We start from the raw sequence: 16,664 nt of genomic DNA, 5'->3' as shown, positions 1-16,664 counted from the left end.
AATAAATTCTCTGACCCCTTTCCTCTTTGTCCCATCCTTCAAAGATCTTGGTTCTTAAAGTTCCAGACTCCTTTAAACTTCCCCAAAGATAATAACTACCTTTCTGAGATAGCTTGGTAGTCATCTCTGCTGATAATACCAGATCCCAAACCCTTAAGCTCAAAAACATGTTGTTTTTTTTTTTTTGCTAAAGTTAAACATCATTATCAACACATCATCATCATCATAGCTTTACATTTTTATTGAGTACCAACTCTGTGCTAGATGCAGTGTGAATCATATCACATTTTCTGTTAATCTTCAAAATAAATCTATAAGGTTGATATTATTATCTTTATTTGACAGATAAAGGAATAGAGTCTCTGAGAGGGAAAAGTTAAGTAACCTACTCAAGATGACCATCAGTAAATGGTTATATAAACTACAACATGGAATTTGAACTCATGCAGTCTGTGGAAACCCAGATGTTTCATGACTGCTTGACAGCTCATAAATATCTATAATAACTGTATTTTTGACCTACTATATAGCACAGGGAACTATACTCGATATCTTATAATAACCTATAATGGAAAAGAATCTGAAAAAGAATATTTATATCTGTAAAAAAAGTATATGTATAACTGAATCACTTTGCTGTACATTTGAAACAAACAGAACATTGCAAATTAACTATACTTCAAACAAACAAAAAAATATATGCGATAACTACTTGCATGAGTCAAAGACACTGCCAATAAAATTTTAAAGGCAGGGTAAAAAGACATAGTCCAAAGCCCAGAATTAAAATTCTTCATGATATTAAAACATGACTGGTAAATATCTATTACCAAGATTTACAATCATGATTAAATACCTGTGTGTCTCAAAACCCAGAAAGGATTAATAATTTTAGAGGGAGATAGGAATGAGGGAAAAAAGATGAATAATCCAAGTTAAGTCTCATCTAAGAATTTTGAAATTTCCATAAGGTCCAGTTCTATGTTAAACATCATATATCCTCTCACAACAGAAGAAAGTTTTTCCATGTTATAGGAAAAAAGGTCATGGAGAACATTTTGCTGTAACATAAATCTTAAAACAATGCAATCAACAATCATATCTACTGGCTATGTTTGGATATCAGAATAACATTGGAAGAAAAGAATCATTAAAATCTTAAAAAGCTGCATTGAACTGTTCACAAGTGCACTTTGTAAAACTAATCAAAGGCAACTAAGAGAAAGTGAGGAAAACCACTTCCTCACACATAATGCAGAATTGATTTTATAATGCTTCTTTATTATTTACAGGTTATAAGACATAGGCAAAATTATTCAAATAATTTGAGATTCAGTTTTCATATACATAAAATGGGCATAATATACCTACTTCATAGAGAAGTAAAGGCTAAGTAGGAAGAGGAATGTGATATGTTTGGCTTTTAGCTTGGCTCTCCAAAGGCACTTAATAAATAAAAAGTCTTTCCAAAATCATTTCTTACTTTTCTCCTATTCATTCTTCAAATTCAAGCCAAAGTCTTACCTTCTATAGAATATATTTTAGGTGCACTAATTTTTCTTATAACAGTAGTTCCTGATCTGTGGTCCAGAGATCATGGTGAGGACGGGGAGTGAAGAGGGAAGAACAGCTATTGCAAAGGGCCTATAAATCTCAGGTACACAAAGAATTTTCTATAGACTGAAAGAATAAGTTTTGCATCAAACATACCACTATTTTCCAAATGTGTATAGATAGTGTTGTCTAAAAAAATTCAATTAAAATTGTTACCAAATTTATGGTAGCTTCTTATTATTATTTTTCTTCATCAATGGATAGTAAAAGTTCAACTAATATTATGGTAGATTTCCATATTTATACTCTGAAAAGCTGGATCCCACTATCATAAGTGGCTGTATTGCTGTATAATGTTCCCCAGCTGTTTCAAGCAGGCCTGAACTAGGGTGAAGGAAGCCAGGCACTCACCTTGAGTGAAAATTTAAGGGACAACAAAAAGCTTAGTAATCAAGATAACAAATTTAAAGTTATGTTTTAAATAAAAATTAATGCAAAAATATATAATAAACAAAATCCTCAAAATTTTAAATACAGATATGGTCTGACAGGGCCAGGATTATGGGGAGATGAGTGAGATGGGTCAGAAAGTGCAGGGCATATGGAAGATTTGACCTTGCATGTCTAGAGGAGAATGAAATATTGGGTCACAATTTCACAATATGAAAAGTGTTCATTTAAATTTGCAGCTGGATTTCCAAGAGTAAGTTAATCGATGACAAGAGTGCTTTCACAGAGAAAAGGCTGCCTCTAGCATGCAAAACTGTCGCAAGACATGTTTCCTTGAAAACTCCATCTTGTCCTTCTTTACTTTATCCCATCTTCTTGTCTTACTTTATCCCATCTTCCTTCTTGGAAAAACAGTCACAGTGCTGGTAAATGACTTAAGCTTAAGAACAAAGACCTAAAGGCATAAGTGATTTAAGCTTAAGAACTGTTATGTGCCTAGAGGTCAGAGTAAGAGCTTAACCCTTTACCACCTAAGTGGCTTTTTAAGTAGTAAAAGAACTTATATAATAGTAAACAAACCCTGTATCCTCCACCCATAGCCACTCCTCACTTGATCTCATCTAAAGAGCACAATAAAAGCAGTGTGGTTTCTTGAGGCAGCGCTCTTGGTCCCTGAGACCTTGAGTCCCCCGGCTCCCACCTTTACTTAAGATAAATGCCTCTGTGTCTGGTTTTATGTTAACTATTTTTCCTTAAGTTCCACAGCACCCGTTCTTCAGCCCCATCCTGCTGAGCTGGCCCCTGCACAAAACTACTGTGGGCTCTAAGGCATGACAAGAGAGATGGGTATGCACATTGAAAGTCTCAACTTAGTAATAAGAAAAACTGTTCTGGGAGACTGTAACTAAAGCAGTAAAAGTCTTACTTTTTGGGAAGGGTGATAACTAGCCTACATTTATTTTCCAGAAACCAGGCAACATCATCTTCTTTATCATCATTACCATCATCACTACTATTCACTGAATACTTAAGTGTATGTAAAGCACTACACTGACAGCTTCATCTTTTTTAGTTATCACAATAATTCTGTGATATATATATACATATTTATACACATATATATGTATTGCTATTACCACCATTTTATTACCTGAGTTTAAGAAAGAATTAAATAACTTGTATACAGTGCTACACCTAGTAAAGGATTTTAGGAACAATATAAATGTTTCTGGGTATATCTGTAGTAATAATAATATTATCAAATAACATTGAACAGTTACTGTTTTAAGCACTGTGCTAAGCATATTAGCTCAATTAAATTTTATAACACCCAAGTAAGGTAGGTATTATTAGCCCTGTTTTTACACACACACACACACACACACACACACACACAGTTGGCCCTTTCACTAAGAGGGAGTTAGGGGCATTGAAACCCCCTACCTCCTGCAGTTGAAAATTCCCATATAGCAGGGGAAATCTCTGCCTCAAAAAAAAATTGATTGATTTTTTTCTATCAAACATTTAGAGATGAGCTAACATCTATCCTTCTCAAACTATTCCAAAAAAATCGCAAAGGAAGGGACACTCCCAAACTCATTCTATGAGGCCACCATCACCCTGATACCTAAACCAGACAAAGATACCACAAAAGAAGAAAACTATAGGCCAATTTCATTAATGAACATCGATGCAAAAATCCTCAACAAAATACTAGCAAACCGCATCCAACAATACATCAAAAGAATTGTACATCATGATCAAGTGGGATTTATCCCAAGGATGCAAGGGCTCTTCAATATCCGCAAATCCATCAGTGTGATACACCACATTAACAAATTGAAGAATAAAAACCATGTGATCCTCTCAATAGACGCAGAAAAAGCCTTTGACAAAATCCAACACCCATTTCTGATAAAAACCCTTCAGAAAGTGGGCACAGAGGGAACCTACCTCAACATCATAAAGGCCATATATGACAAACCCACAGTGAACATCATTCTCAATGGTGAAAAGCTGAAAGAATTCCTGCTGAGATCAGGAACAAGATAAGGATGTCTGCTCTTGCCACTACTCTTCAAGATAGTTCTGGAAGTCCTAGCCATGGCAATCAGAGAAGTAAAAGAGATAAAAGGAATCCAAACTGGAAAGGGAAAAGGAAAACTATCCCTATTTGCAGATGACATGATACTATTCCTAGAGAATCCTAAAGACTCTACCAGAAAACTGTTAGAGCTCATCCATGAATTTGGCAAAGTCACATGATACAAAATTAATACACAGAAATCAACAGCATTTCTATACACTAACAATGAAAGAGCAGAAAAGGAAATTAGGGAATCCATCCCATTCACCATCACATCCAAAAGAATAAAATTCCTAGGAGGAAACCTACCTAAAGAGACAAAAGACCTGTACTCTGAAAACTATAAGACACTGATGAAAGAAATCAAGATGACACAAATAGATGGAAAGATATACCATGCTCGTGGATTGGAAGTCATATTATCAAAATGACTAAACTACCTAAGGCAATCTACAGATTCAATGCAATCCCTATCAAATTACCAAGGACATTTTTCACAGAACTAGATCAAAATATTTTAAAGTTTGTTTCAAAGCACAAAAGACCAGAATAGCCAAAGACATCCTGAAAAAGAAAAATGGAGCTGGAGGAATCAGGCTCCCGGACTTCACACTATACTACAAAGCAACAGTCATCAAAACCATATGGTACTGGCACAAAGACAGAAATATAGATCAGTGGAACAGGATAGAAAGCCCAGAATTCAACCCACACACCTACAGCCAACTCATCTATAACAAAGGCGGCAAGAAGATACAATGGAGAAAGGACAGCTTGTTCAATAAGTGGTGCTAGGACAATTGGACAGCCACATGGAAAAGAAGGAAAGTAGAACACTCCCTAACACCATACACAAAAATAAACTCCAAATGGATGAAAGACCTAGATATAAGACCAGACACTCTAAAACTCTTAGAGGAAAACATAGGCCAAACACTTGCTGACATAAACGACAGCAACATCTTCTCAGATCCACCTCTTAGAGTAATGACAGTAAAAACAACAATAACCAAATAGGACCCAATCAAACTTAAAAGTTTCTGCACAGCAAAGGAAATCCTAAGCAAAATGAAAAGACAACCCACAGAATGGGAGAAAATATTTGCAAGTGAATCAACTGATAAGGGATTAATCTCCAAAATTTATAAACAACTTCTGCAGTTCCATACCAGAAAAACAAACCACCCCATCAAAAAATGGGCAGAAGATCTAAACAGACAGTTCTCCAAAGAAGACATACAGATGGCCAACACACAAATGAAAAGATGTTCAACATCACTCGTTATTAGAGACATGCAAATCAAAACCACTCTGAGGTACCACCTTCCACCAGCCAGAATGGCCATCATCCAAAAGTCTACAAACAAGAAGTGCTGGAGAGGGAGTGGAGAAAAAGGAACCCTAGTACACTGTTGGTGGGATTGTAAATGGGTGCAACCACTGTGGAAAACAGTATGGAGATTCCTCAGAAACCTAAACGTAGAACTACCATTTGACCCAGCAATCCCACTCCTGGGCATCTATCCAGAGAAAACCATGACTCGCAAAGACACATGTACTCCGATGTTCATTGCAGCACTCTCTGCAATAGCCAAGACATAGAAACAACCTAAATGTCCATCAACAGAGGAGTGGATCAAGAAGAAGTGGTACATACACACAATGGAATATTGCTCAGCCATTAAAAGGAAAGAAATACCAGCATTTTTCGCAACATGGATGGACTTAGAAATTATCATGCTAAGTGAAGTCAGCCACACAATGAGACACCAACATCAAATGCTTTACTGACATGTGGAATCTGAAAAAAGGACAGACTGAACTTCTTTGCAGAACAGATGCTGACTCATAGACATTGAAGAACTTATGGTTTCCAAAGGAGACAGTTTGTGGTGTGGGGGGATGTGCTTTGTTTATGGGATGGAAATCCTGTGAAATTGGATTGTTATGATCATTATACAACTACAGATGTGATAAATTCATTTGAGTAATAAAAAAAATTGCAGCATTTAACAAAACAAAACAACAACAACAACAACAACAACAAAAAATATATATATATAAAGACTCTTGACAGTGGCTCTCAGTTCACTCAAAAAAGTCTTATGACCAAAAACCAGGCTAGCAAAAAAAATGTTTGATGCAGTTTGCTTGGGTTCCTTTTAAAATAATGTTCATTCCAATTTTTTCTAATCCATTCACACGTACATGATTTTAAATCTGTGCCCCTGACATGCATGGTGTAGTGGCCATTACTTAGGCACAGGCGGGTGGGCCCCAGGACCCTCCCACTGTTCTCCGAGTCCAGCACACAAATCACTTTCTTGTTATTATGTTGTATTGACTTTCATCCGCAGCATTTAGAGTTTAGAAATGGCGTTAAGGGCCCTGGTAAAAAGAAATAGTTGCCTAAGGCCAATTACACAGTAAGATAAAATGTTGGACATGAAATTGCTTGCAATCTAATTGCACTCGAGGTCAAGAGGTAAATGTCTTTGCTTCAGAAATTCCCATTTAAATCAATTTGTTCATTGCAGTTCAAAACTGAGAAGAAATTGAATTAACTAACATTTAACCAACTCTCCCTTGCCCTTGGAGGAAAGGAATCTCGCTCTCAGCCGGAGCACTGTTAAGAAAAATCCTTTATCACAGATCCCATCATTAAGATACCTGTGATATGATGGCGTCAGAAACTCTCTTTGTAGTTGTAACCAAGTGAAATGCATTTATCATGTGGGTGAGACAGCCATAGAGCGTTAAGGGAGTCAGAAGATCCTGGTTTCTACTGTTTGTTTCAGGGCCCTTGGGTTTGCTTTTGGTTTCGTTTTCAACTCTAAGAAGGGGGCATTGGCTTTGGAAAGCGTGGCCTGCGGAATTGCAGGACGCAGCGATGCAATACAGGAAGCCTCCACTCATCCGTGAAATCCAGCCATTGACTGCTCTGACCTACAGCAATAGTGCAGGTTCTCACCACCAGCATTTGTACAGAGCAGGGAATCCTGGTTTTAGCTGATTGATAGCATGGTGCGTGGGAGGGGATTCCGCTCTACGGCAGCTGCAGGACCCCACATCCACAGCCTCTTTCCACCACAAAACAGGAAGAAACATTCACTGCTTCAGGGTTCGAATCTGTGTGTCTTCTTGCAGCTCCATTTCTACCCAATATGCTGTAGTTTTGATACACGCTGTATTTTCTTTCAGTGACTCGGTTTAAAAGGCTTGTGTTTTGTTCAGCAAGCTGGCCATCCTGCCGCTGTTTCTCCTTCCCTCCTGTGTGGTTTTAGAGTGCAGCCCAGTCATTAGACTTCCACTGTCTACTCCATCAACACACATCTTCGTCGTTTGCAAGGTCTTACAGCTGTTAAAGAATCTTTAGGAAGCTGAAGATAATTTCTTGTGAAGTTGAATGCAAATGTACGTCATTCATAGTGTTTATATTAAAAAAAAATACCAAGAATCTTCACTTTGCTATCTTGATATAGCATTGGGCTATCATGTTAACAACACTGAAGTACATCAATTTATTAAAAAATACTTTTCTAAAAAAAAAATTTGTGCATTCTTCTCATAGAGTCAAGCCCCAAGGGTTTTGCAAGCAATGAGACAGGCTCTCTGCTCTGAAATAGATGAGCAGATTAAGGGTATATGGTGGTGGTAAATGTACAGAAGAGAACATCTTGGTTGGTTTTAAGCAGAAAAAATAAAAAAAATAAAATAGAATTCTTAAATGAAAGAGTAATTGATTGTTTTAGCAATAGTTTTGGCAATCTCCTTCAGATAAAAATAAAATGTATCAGTTTTAAATCCATGAAGTAGCTAAAAATTTGCACCATCTTTTTAACTGATGTCAGGGGTCTAACAACCAATTACTCAACATTTGGTCTTTGGTCCTCCATTTTACACAATGATATCTCTGTTTTAAAAAGCCTAAAACATTGATTTCAAATTCAACTTTACAAATTTCTTCACAACAAGCTTGAATGATCTGTAATACAAGCAATGTTAAACCCAACTTTACCTAAAAGAAACAAAAGCACTGACAAAGTTAAGTGACTTGGCCAAGAATACATATTGCTGGCAGAACTGGGAGTTCTATTAGTTTCCTATTATCACAATAACAAATCACCACACATTTAATGGCTTAAAACAATGCAGATTTATTCACTTACAGTTGTAGAGGTTAGAGTTTGAAATTACTTTCATGGAACTAAAATCAAGATGGTGGCAGTGCTGGTTCCTTCTGAGGGCTCTAGGAGGGATTCTATTTCCTTGACTCTTCTAGTTTCTACAGGCCACCTGGATTTCTTGGCTCATGAGCCATTCCTTGCATCACTCTCAACCTACTTCCATCATCACAGCTCCTTCCATTCCCTCTTCTGTGAACAAATCTTCCTCTGCCACCCTCTTATAAGGATGCTTGTAATTACACTTAGGGCTCACCTAAATAATCCAGAATAATCTCATCTCAAGGTACTTAACTTAATCATAGCAGCAAAGTCCTTTTTGCCGTAAAAGGTAACATTCACAGGTTCCAAAAATTATGACTTAGATATCTTCTAGAAGTTGTATTTACTTAGTAGTTAATAGTAGTAGTTATTAGCAGTTACAACTATAAAGTAACCAGAGTTGTCTGACAATGAAAAAATCTATTTGAAGAATGACTAGAAGTATTAATGGAAAAGGTCAATACTTAAAAGACTGTAAAAAAAAAGATGTTTGCAGTGAATAAAATGTTGGACAGATGGGGCTATAGGTCCAGTTCACCTAAAAGATTCTCTGGGACTTGGATCAGATTTCCTCAATAGATATAATTCCTTCCACATAAAATCTTATATGAATGTTACTTATTTTATTAGGACAACAACATCATTAAGAGAAGTAAACTAATTGGTCAATAGGCATTTACTGAACATCTCTTCTGGGCTAGGGATTGAAAATATATATGATATAGTCCCTATCCTCAGGGAGTTTAATGGAGCAATCAGAACATACCTGACAATATTCTGAACATCCCTTATGAAAAACACAGACAATAAGTGCTAAAGAAGTTTAGGCATTGAGAGAACTGCCTTACTTTATGTAGTCAGGAAGGACTTCCTTCGTTAAGCGCAGGGGTAAAGATGGGTAAGACCAAGACCTGTGGAAAGGGAGGAGAAGGGTACCCCAGGAGGAAGAAATCTTGTGAGCAAACTCACAGAAGTGAGGATATGCCTGACACATGCAGGAAGTAGTAAGCCCAGAGGTCTGGCCCAAACAGTGCCTCTAGTGCAGCACTTTCCACTGATGGCACAAGATGATTTTTAGTACAAGATTAAAGATGTTTACTTAATTGTATGTATTTATGCTAATGTGTAATAGAAAAACTAAGTGATTAGCACATTAAATCCATGAATTCATAGATACTTTTTTTTGGGATAAATCAGGTGCTTTATTAATGAATGCATTCATTCATACATCCACTAATTCCATAAGCATGTATTGATTATATAGTTCTGAGAACTACGTACTGTGCTACAGCCTGAGAACACAACAGAGGTGCACAAAACAAAGACCTTGAGCCCAAAGTGTTCACAATCTAGTGAGAAAGACATATGTAAATAAAAAATTATAATATAATATGCAATGACATAAAAATATGCCCAAGGTGTTATTAGATTATAAAAAAGACACCTCACCCTGGCTGATGGTGTTTTCTGGAAGATTAAAATATATTCAGAAAGGTTAATATATGAGGATCCTGGATAGAATAGATTGCAGAGGGAGAGGAAATTGAGATAATGGTTGATTTTTCCCCCAATAAATGATAAAGTATCAATTTAATTCAGCTAGGACTTGTCTTATACTCCTCTGCAATATATACATTATTAAATGAATGCTGAAATTCCTGAGTCATGCCCTCCTATTCCTCAAGATTAATATTATCAATATAACATTATGGGGAAAAATCTTAATAGGAGCAAAAGTTCAGTTAATGTTTATAAATACATAGGTTTCATCAAAGAATATCCAAAAGAATCTTGGGCTGAATGCACATGCCTAAAAAATGTGATAAAGTCCTAATTTAAAAAAGAAACTTCATCTTTTCAGAAGAAAAAATAATTTACTCCCCATACTTAGGTTAAGGCACAGCATTCTTTTTTCTGAAGCTTTGACTTCTTCTACAATGCAATTGGGAGTGACTCAAATTTTGGTTAACAGCCCAACCAGGATCATTGTATTCCCTTACTCTTATAATTAAAAAAATTAACAGAATTGATATTGGAGGTGGCAGATATTCAGGCTTAAAGGGCTTGAAAAAGGCCTGGGTGCTGAATGAAAGATAGTCTCTATTGTACAGGGCTTTTATGAGGAAGCCAGCTTTACTTAGCTCTGCATACCATACATCAGGTCATTATCTGATCCATTATCTTCTTTAGAAAAGACAGAATTTGAGTCAGCTTGAAACAGTAATCTCCAAGAAGTAACTACAATAACACCCCCTCATGGTTTCTGTAATGACTTTATAAAGTCTATGTTCCCAGTCCCAGAGTTGAGGAAAAAAAGGGAAAAAGACTGCTGACCAAAAAATGACTGAAAAAAGGATGATTAGTTGTCCTTTTATTACACTATGTCAAAAGATGGACTTTAAGGCAAATGCAGTGGTATCATAAAGGAGGCTCAGAATAAGATTTTTGTATAAGATTAAGTTAGCAAATACAAACTATCTTAATCTCACAGATTGTGACCTGAAAAAAATGCTTTTTAATGCATATATATTTTGCCTTTCGAGGACCACAACCATGGCTATGGAAATTCCCAGGCTAGTGGTTGAATCAGAGCTATAGCCTCTGGCCTACACCACAGTCAAAGCAACACCAGATCCAAGCCGCATCCGCGATCTACACCACAGCTCACGGCAATGCCAGATCTTTAACCAACTGAGCGAGGCCAGGGAGCAAACCTGCATTCTCATGGATACTAGTCAGATTTGTTTCTGCTGAGCCCTGATGGGAACTCCTCATTAATAGCTATTCTTGATTCATTCAAAGTCTTGCCTCCAACTGTGTAATTTTGGATTAAGCCCAACTTGTGCCACAGCTTTTCTTCCTGATTCATAAATTGTAATTTAAAGAAGTCGTATTTAGGGTATATATAATAGGGTTTCACAAAATTTATTATAATTTAGGAAAGTTTTGAGACTGGAACCTATTATAAATTTGCATGAAATAAGATTCTCTTTCTAGGAGTTCCCGTCGTGGCACAGTGGTTAACGAATCCGACTAGGAACCATGAGGTTGCGGGTTCGGTCCCTGCCCTTGCTCAGTGGGTTAACGATCCAGCGTTGCCGTGAGCTGTGGTGTAGGTTGCAGACGCGGCTCGGATCCCGCGTTGCTGTGGGTCTGGCGTAGGCCGGTGGCTACAGCTCCGATTCAACCCCTAGCCTGGGAACCTCCATATGCCGCGGGAGCGGCCCAAGAAATAGCAACAACAACAACAAAGATAAAAAAAAAAAAAAAAAAAAAAAAAAGATTCTCTTTCTAGAATACAACATTATATACAGAGCTCCCATCGTAAAACAGTGGTTAACAAATCTGACTAGGAACCATGGGGTTGTGGGTTCGATCCCTGGCCTCGCTCAGTGAGTTAAGGACCTGGCGTTGCCGTGAGCTGTGGTGTAGGTTGCAGACTCGGCTTGGATCTCTCATTGCTGTAGCTCTGGCATAGGCCAGTGGCTATAGCTCCAATTAGACCCCTAGCCTGGGAATCTCCATATGCCGCGGGAGCAGCCGTAGAAAAGGCAAAAAGGAAAAAAAAAAAAAAAAAGAACAATATATTCACAAGTTCTTATATTTGACAATTCTAATTCTGAAATGTGAATGTCACAAGCAGCAGTGTTAGCCTATTTTCTAGAGTTGAAGGCCCTGTATAATCTTTTCTTAGTGCCTTTTTCTAACTTAAAATATAACTTCTTTGGGACACAACTTTATTATTACATGTCATGTTCAAATCACTGCGCATTCTTACAATGGCATAGAAAAGAATGAGAGAGAGAGGTAGAGAGGAAAGGGATAGTGGGAGAAAGAAAGAGAGATAAGAGTCTGTATCTTTTCTGATTTATAGAAAAAAAAACAGAAGGGCCATTCTGCATTAAATAGATTTACAAGGAGATCCTGCTGAATAGCATTGAGAACTATGTCTAGATACTCATGTTGCAACAGAACAAAGGGTGGGGGAAAAAATGTAATTCTAACGTATACATGTAAGGATAACCTGACCCTCTTGCTGTACAGTGGGAAAAAAAAAATGTAAGGACACGAAGAAAGGTAGAAATACTTCTGAAAGAAAAAAACAAAAACAAAAACAAAAAAAAAAAACAAAAAAAGAGTTTTAACAAATTATTTCAGGCTGCCAAAGAAAAATTCTTCCCTTTCAAAGAAACTTGAAGTCCTTGCTATTCATCACATTTTTAAAAAATCTAATTAACATTCATGGGAAGTGGGGATAAGGTCATTTCTTCTATTTTACTGGGAAAAAATCCACAGAGATTAAGCATTATCTTAAGGTCTTTACTCCCTGATTCAGGTGCCCTTGTTGATTAGTACACTAATGATGGGAAGGATTCCAAACAAATTACATTTATTTATTTATTTATTTATTTATTTATTTATTTATTTTTAAATGATTTTTATTTTTTCCATTATAGTTGGTTTACAGTGTTCTGTCAATTTTCTACTGTACAGAAAAGTGACTCAGTCACACATACATATATACATATATTCTTGTTCTCACATAATCCTCCATCATGTTCCATCATAAGTGACTAGATATAGTTCCCAGTGCTATACAGCAGGATCTCATTGCTTATCCATTCTAAAGCCAAACAAATTGCTATTAAACTTTAAAAAGTCACAGCCTTCAGTTCGGAGTTCTAAAATAGTTGTGTTTTCTCTACAACAGCAAGTAGTATGATTCATAATTTTATAACAAAATATTTTTCTCAAAATTGAACCTTTTCAAGGCATTGCATCAGGTCTTGTATTAGCCATGCCATAAGATTTTCTTTATTGATAACAACATCAACTATTATAAATGAACAAGGTCCAGTACTTGGGCTTTAGGGAATTCTTGATTTTAAAATGTTAAAATGCTTATTTTTACATTAGTATAAATTTAATAAATCTCACAAGTCTCACAAAATAACCAATATATGAGAATATTCTATTATGGCTTGGTCTTAGAGTGTACTCACCAACAGGCATGAACAATGCCCAGAACACTTCCTAAAAAAGAAGAGGGGCAGAAGAGTAGGGAAAAAAATCATCAGGCACGTTTTAAGCTTTCTGAAACAAGGTAGGTTGTAAGCTCGTTCAGGACAAACACCTTGTCGCCAACAGAGTTGAATATTTTATCAGCAGGTATTCAGGAAATATATGTTGAATTTATAACTGGTGGATCTCCATGTATTGTATAATGTTTCACTCCCTTTGCTTCCACAGTCTCAAGAATCTGATCTTTCTCTTCACTACACAAAAAGAGGCAAAAAATACCCTTCATTGGTCTTTCAGATTTTCACAATCTTAGTCCCAGAGTCTAGGACAGCAAGGACTAGAAAGTAGTATTGCAGCATATTATCAAGGGAGGTTGAACATTACTTCTTTTGGAGTTTACTAAGAGAAAACTGATTACAATCTTTCTGGGACAGTTCACAGGCAGTTCTTATGTGTATGGACTAGATGACCTCCTATGTTCCTTTCTACCCAGATGCTTTTAATATTTTATTTTCAGTATGTTTGATGATGATAAAAATGAAAAAGATCAAAAGCCATTTTTTTAACAATGAAGAAGGACAAGTTTCTTAATAAGTGACATTTATCAAAAAATAGATTAATTTTTACCATGCTCTTTCTATCTATAGTTTTTTTTTTTAATTCACCAAAAATTTGAAAGCCGTAATGCTATTTTAAGAACAATCTGGTACTAGGAGAAAATTTATCCACAGGAACAACAAGGCGAAACTAGATTTCAATGTTTATTAACTCTTGGTAATGGAGGCAAGCATTTTTTGCCAGGTGTTTGTGGTGGGGAGAATTAGAAATATGTTTGAAGGGAGAAGGAGGAGCTAAAATTATCTTTATTTATCCAATGACTTGGTAGAAACATAAGGAGAAATATTATTTCATCATATAACCTCTTTGCTATATGCTTGACCCAAGGCAAACATTAAATAGCCCCCACACTGGAAAGTCTAGTTCAAAAGGTGATCCTTAGCAAATTTAATGCAGCACGGAGTTCCTGTTGTGGTGCAGCAGAAAGGAATTCAACTAGTATCTATGAGGATGTGGGTTCGATTCCTGGCCTCGCTCAGTGGATCAGGAATCTGGTGTTGCTATGAGCTGTGGTGTAGGTTGCAGATGTGGCTCGGATCCAGCATTGCTGTGGCTGTGGCAGCCATAGCTCCAATTCGACCCCTAGCCTGAGAACTTCCATGTGCCATGGGTGTGGCTCTAAAAAGCAAAAAAAAAAAAAAAAAAAAAAAAAAAAAAAAAAAAAAAAATTTAATGTGGCAGTGTCATGAATTAAACCCAATGTAAATAAGGCACATCAATATGCAAAACCCTGAACCAAACATTAAACCATACTGTTGGGAATCCTATAATCCTTGGATGAGCTAAGGAGAATAGGAAGGAGGAGACAAACATAAGATGGTTGGGTTGTTATCAAGAAAACAGTTAATAAATACACCTCAGATTTTGTAAGGCATCACTGTTTACACAAAAGATCAAGGACAGGGTCTTCCAAAAAGTGAAGGGATTACAGAGAAGTCTAAAAGGCATTTTTTAGATAATGAAAAAGGGGCTTAGTGCGCTTTTGTTCTAGAATCCCAAGGTAATTTTAACCTCTTGTCATCACTGCTACATTTGGATTTAATCAGAGCTATACAATAATCATGCCTGTGAAAAATATTCAAATATAAGAAGAAAGTGCAAACTGTGCCTAGGATCTACTTCCCACACCCTTCTTATTGAAATGGCAGGAAGACTGAGTAAAGCTTGAATAGACCTAATAAATTACTGCTGTTTTCAGAATAGCTATTCAAGGAGATCATTGACAGGGTGACTGGAAAGGGCAGACAAAGTTTTTCAGGACATTCCTTGGGAGGTAGAATATTGATTCCTATGAACTTTCAACTTTCATGCACATAGTCCCTGAAGTACTTCTGCCTTTAAACCCTCACATACAAAGCCTTATTTTCAGGCTGTGTAACATAGTCCCTAAAATTGACATCTCCAGACTTCCTTCCCTTTTTTGGCTCAGGGAAGAGACTGAGGAATCTTGATTCCTGGCTTTTTTTTTTTCCCCTTGAGGACATGGGTCCAGAGCATACCCAGTGGATGGCAATAAATATTTCCTAAATGAGTTAATAAATTTGGGGGTGTGGGAGTCCCCATCATGGCTCAATGGAAACAAATCTGACTAACATCCAGGAGGATACAGGTTCAATCCCTGGCTTTGCTCAATGGGTTAAGGATCCCATTGTTGCTGGGATCTGTGGTGTAGGTCGCAGACACGGCTCAGATCTGGCATTGCTGTGGCTGTGGTATAGCCCAGCAGCTATAGCTCCGATAGGACCCCTAGCCTGGGAACCTCCATATGCCACAGGTGTGGCCTTAAAAAGACAAAATAAAATAAATAAAATATAAAATAAGATAAATAAATAAATAAATAAATTTGGGGGTGAAAGGAAGAAAATCTGCAATAAAGCCTATAGATCCAGCATTAGCAGGGCCTGCCCACATAATTTATTCAAGTTGTCCACCCCATGTAATGTTCATATAAACATATACTATTAGGTTTGTTCCATGTTTTGACTTGGCCTTAATATCTGTTCTTTTATGTACAGAAACCTGCCTTACATGACTTTAAACAATTACTATGGTAGATACAATCTCTATAGCTTGAGAAAAATGTTTAGAAAAAAGTTTAATGCTATTACATACAACAACATGTTTTCTGTCTTATCATATGCTTTTACATTATTAATCATATGAAATGAAAATTTCTATACATTTTTATTAAAACATAAATTAATGTCCACCATTTCAACTTCAAACATTTTCAAGAAACCTCATAGGGACATCAAATGGTGGTCCTTTTCACAAATGTGGGTATAGAATTAGGCCATAATTATCTCACTCATTGAGAGATTCTCTAGATACTTTTCTTTATAATTATTCATTGGAGAAATCCATGTTTTGACAACCCAAGAATTCAGGTTTTGCATTTTTTTCTCCCAGAATCTCTTAACATGACCTGTTGTACAATATGGTATCTAACTGTTGCACCAATAGACCCCTTTTTTAAAAATCTTCTCTATAAACTACATATTTCAAGCAATAAAATGTTTATGCACTCTCTCCCTGGTTTTATACATCAACCTGAAAGCACATTTCTTATACTTCTCTATCCAACCATATTATGCAATGAAAAAATAAAATCCATCTTTGTAAAGGAGTGATTTTCAAAAACTTATTATATATCTATTTATATCAAATCTACTTAGGTATCCATATATAAGTTATTTAGATAATATTAT

General features: G+C 36.4%; 1 protein-coding gene across 2 annotated transcripts in view; it reads right to left on the bottom strand.

The window, feature by feature from the left end:
- Nucleotides 1–16,664, bottom strand: part of SH3BGRL (SH3 domain binding glutamate rich protein like) — a 91,134-nt gene that overhangs the window by 63,648 nt on the left and 10,822 nt on the right. Inside the window, exon 1 of one of the 2 annotated variants that reach the window (XM_021080701.2) lies at nucleotides 13,320–13,406. The exons of the other annotated variant lie outside the window; for it this stretch is intronic. Within the exon in view, the coding sequence (XP_020936360.1) occupies nucleotides 13,320–13,391 (72 nt within the window). The 5' untranslated portion in view covers nucleotides 13,392–13,406. Of the gene's footprint in view, nucleotides 1–13,319; nucleotides 13,407–16,664 lie in introns of those variants that run through there. 2 annotated transcript variants of the gene reach the window in all.

Source organism: Sus scrofa, chromosome X (assembly GCF_054392235.1).
Source record: "Sus scrofa isolate SSC_HxYL_T2T_F1_AM1 chromosome X, Sscrofa_HxYL_maternal_Yorkshire_Landrace_v2.0, whole genome shotgun sequence".
In the NCBI taxonomy this organism is placed as follows: domain Eukaryota; kingdom Metazoa; phylum Chordata; class Mammalia; order Artiodactyla; family Suidae; genus Sus; species Sus scrofa.
The sequence above is the reverse complement of the archived record's forward strand: the minus strand, read 5'-3'. Positions and strand labels throughout refer to the sequence as shown.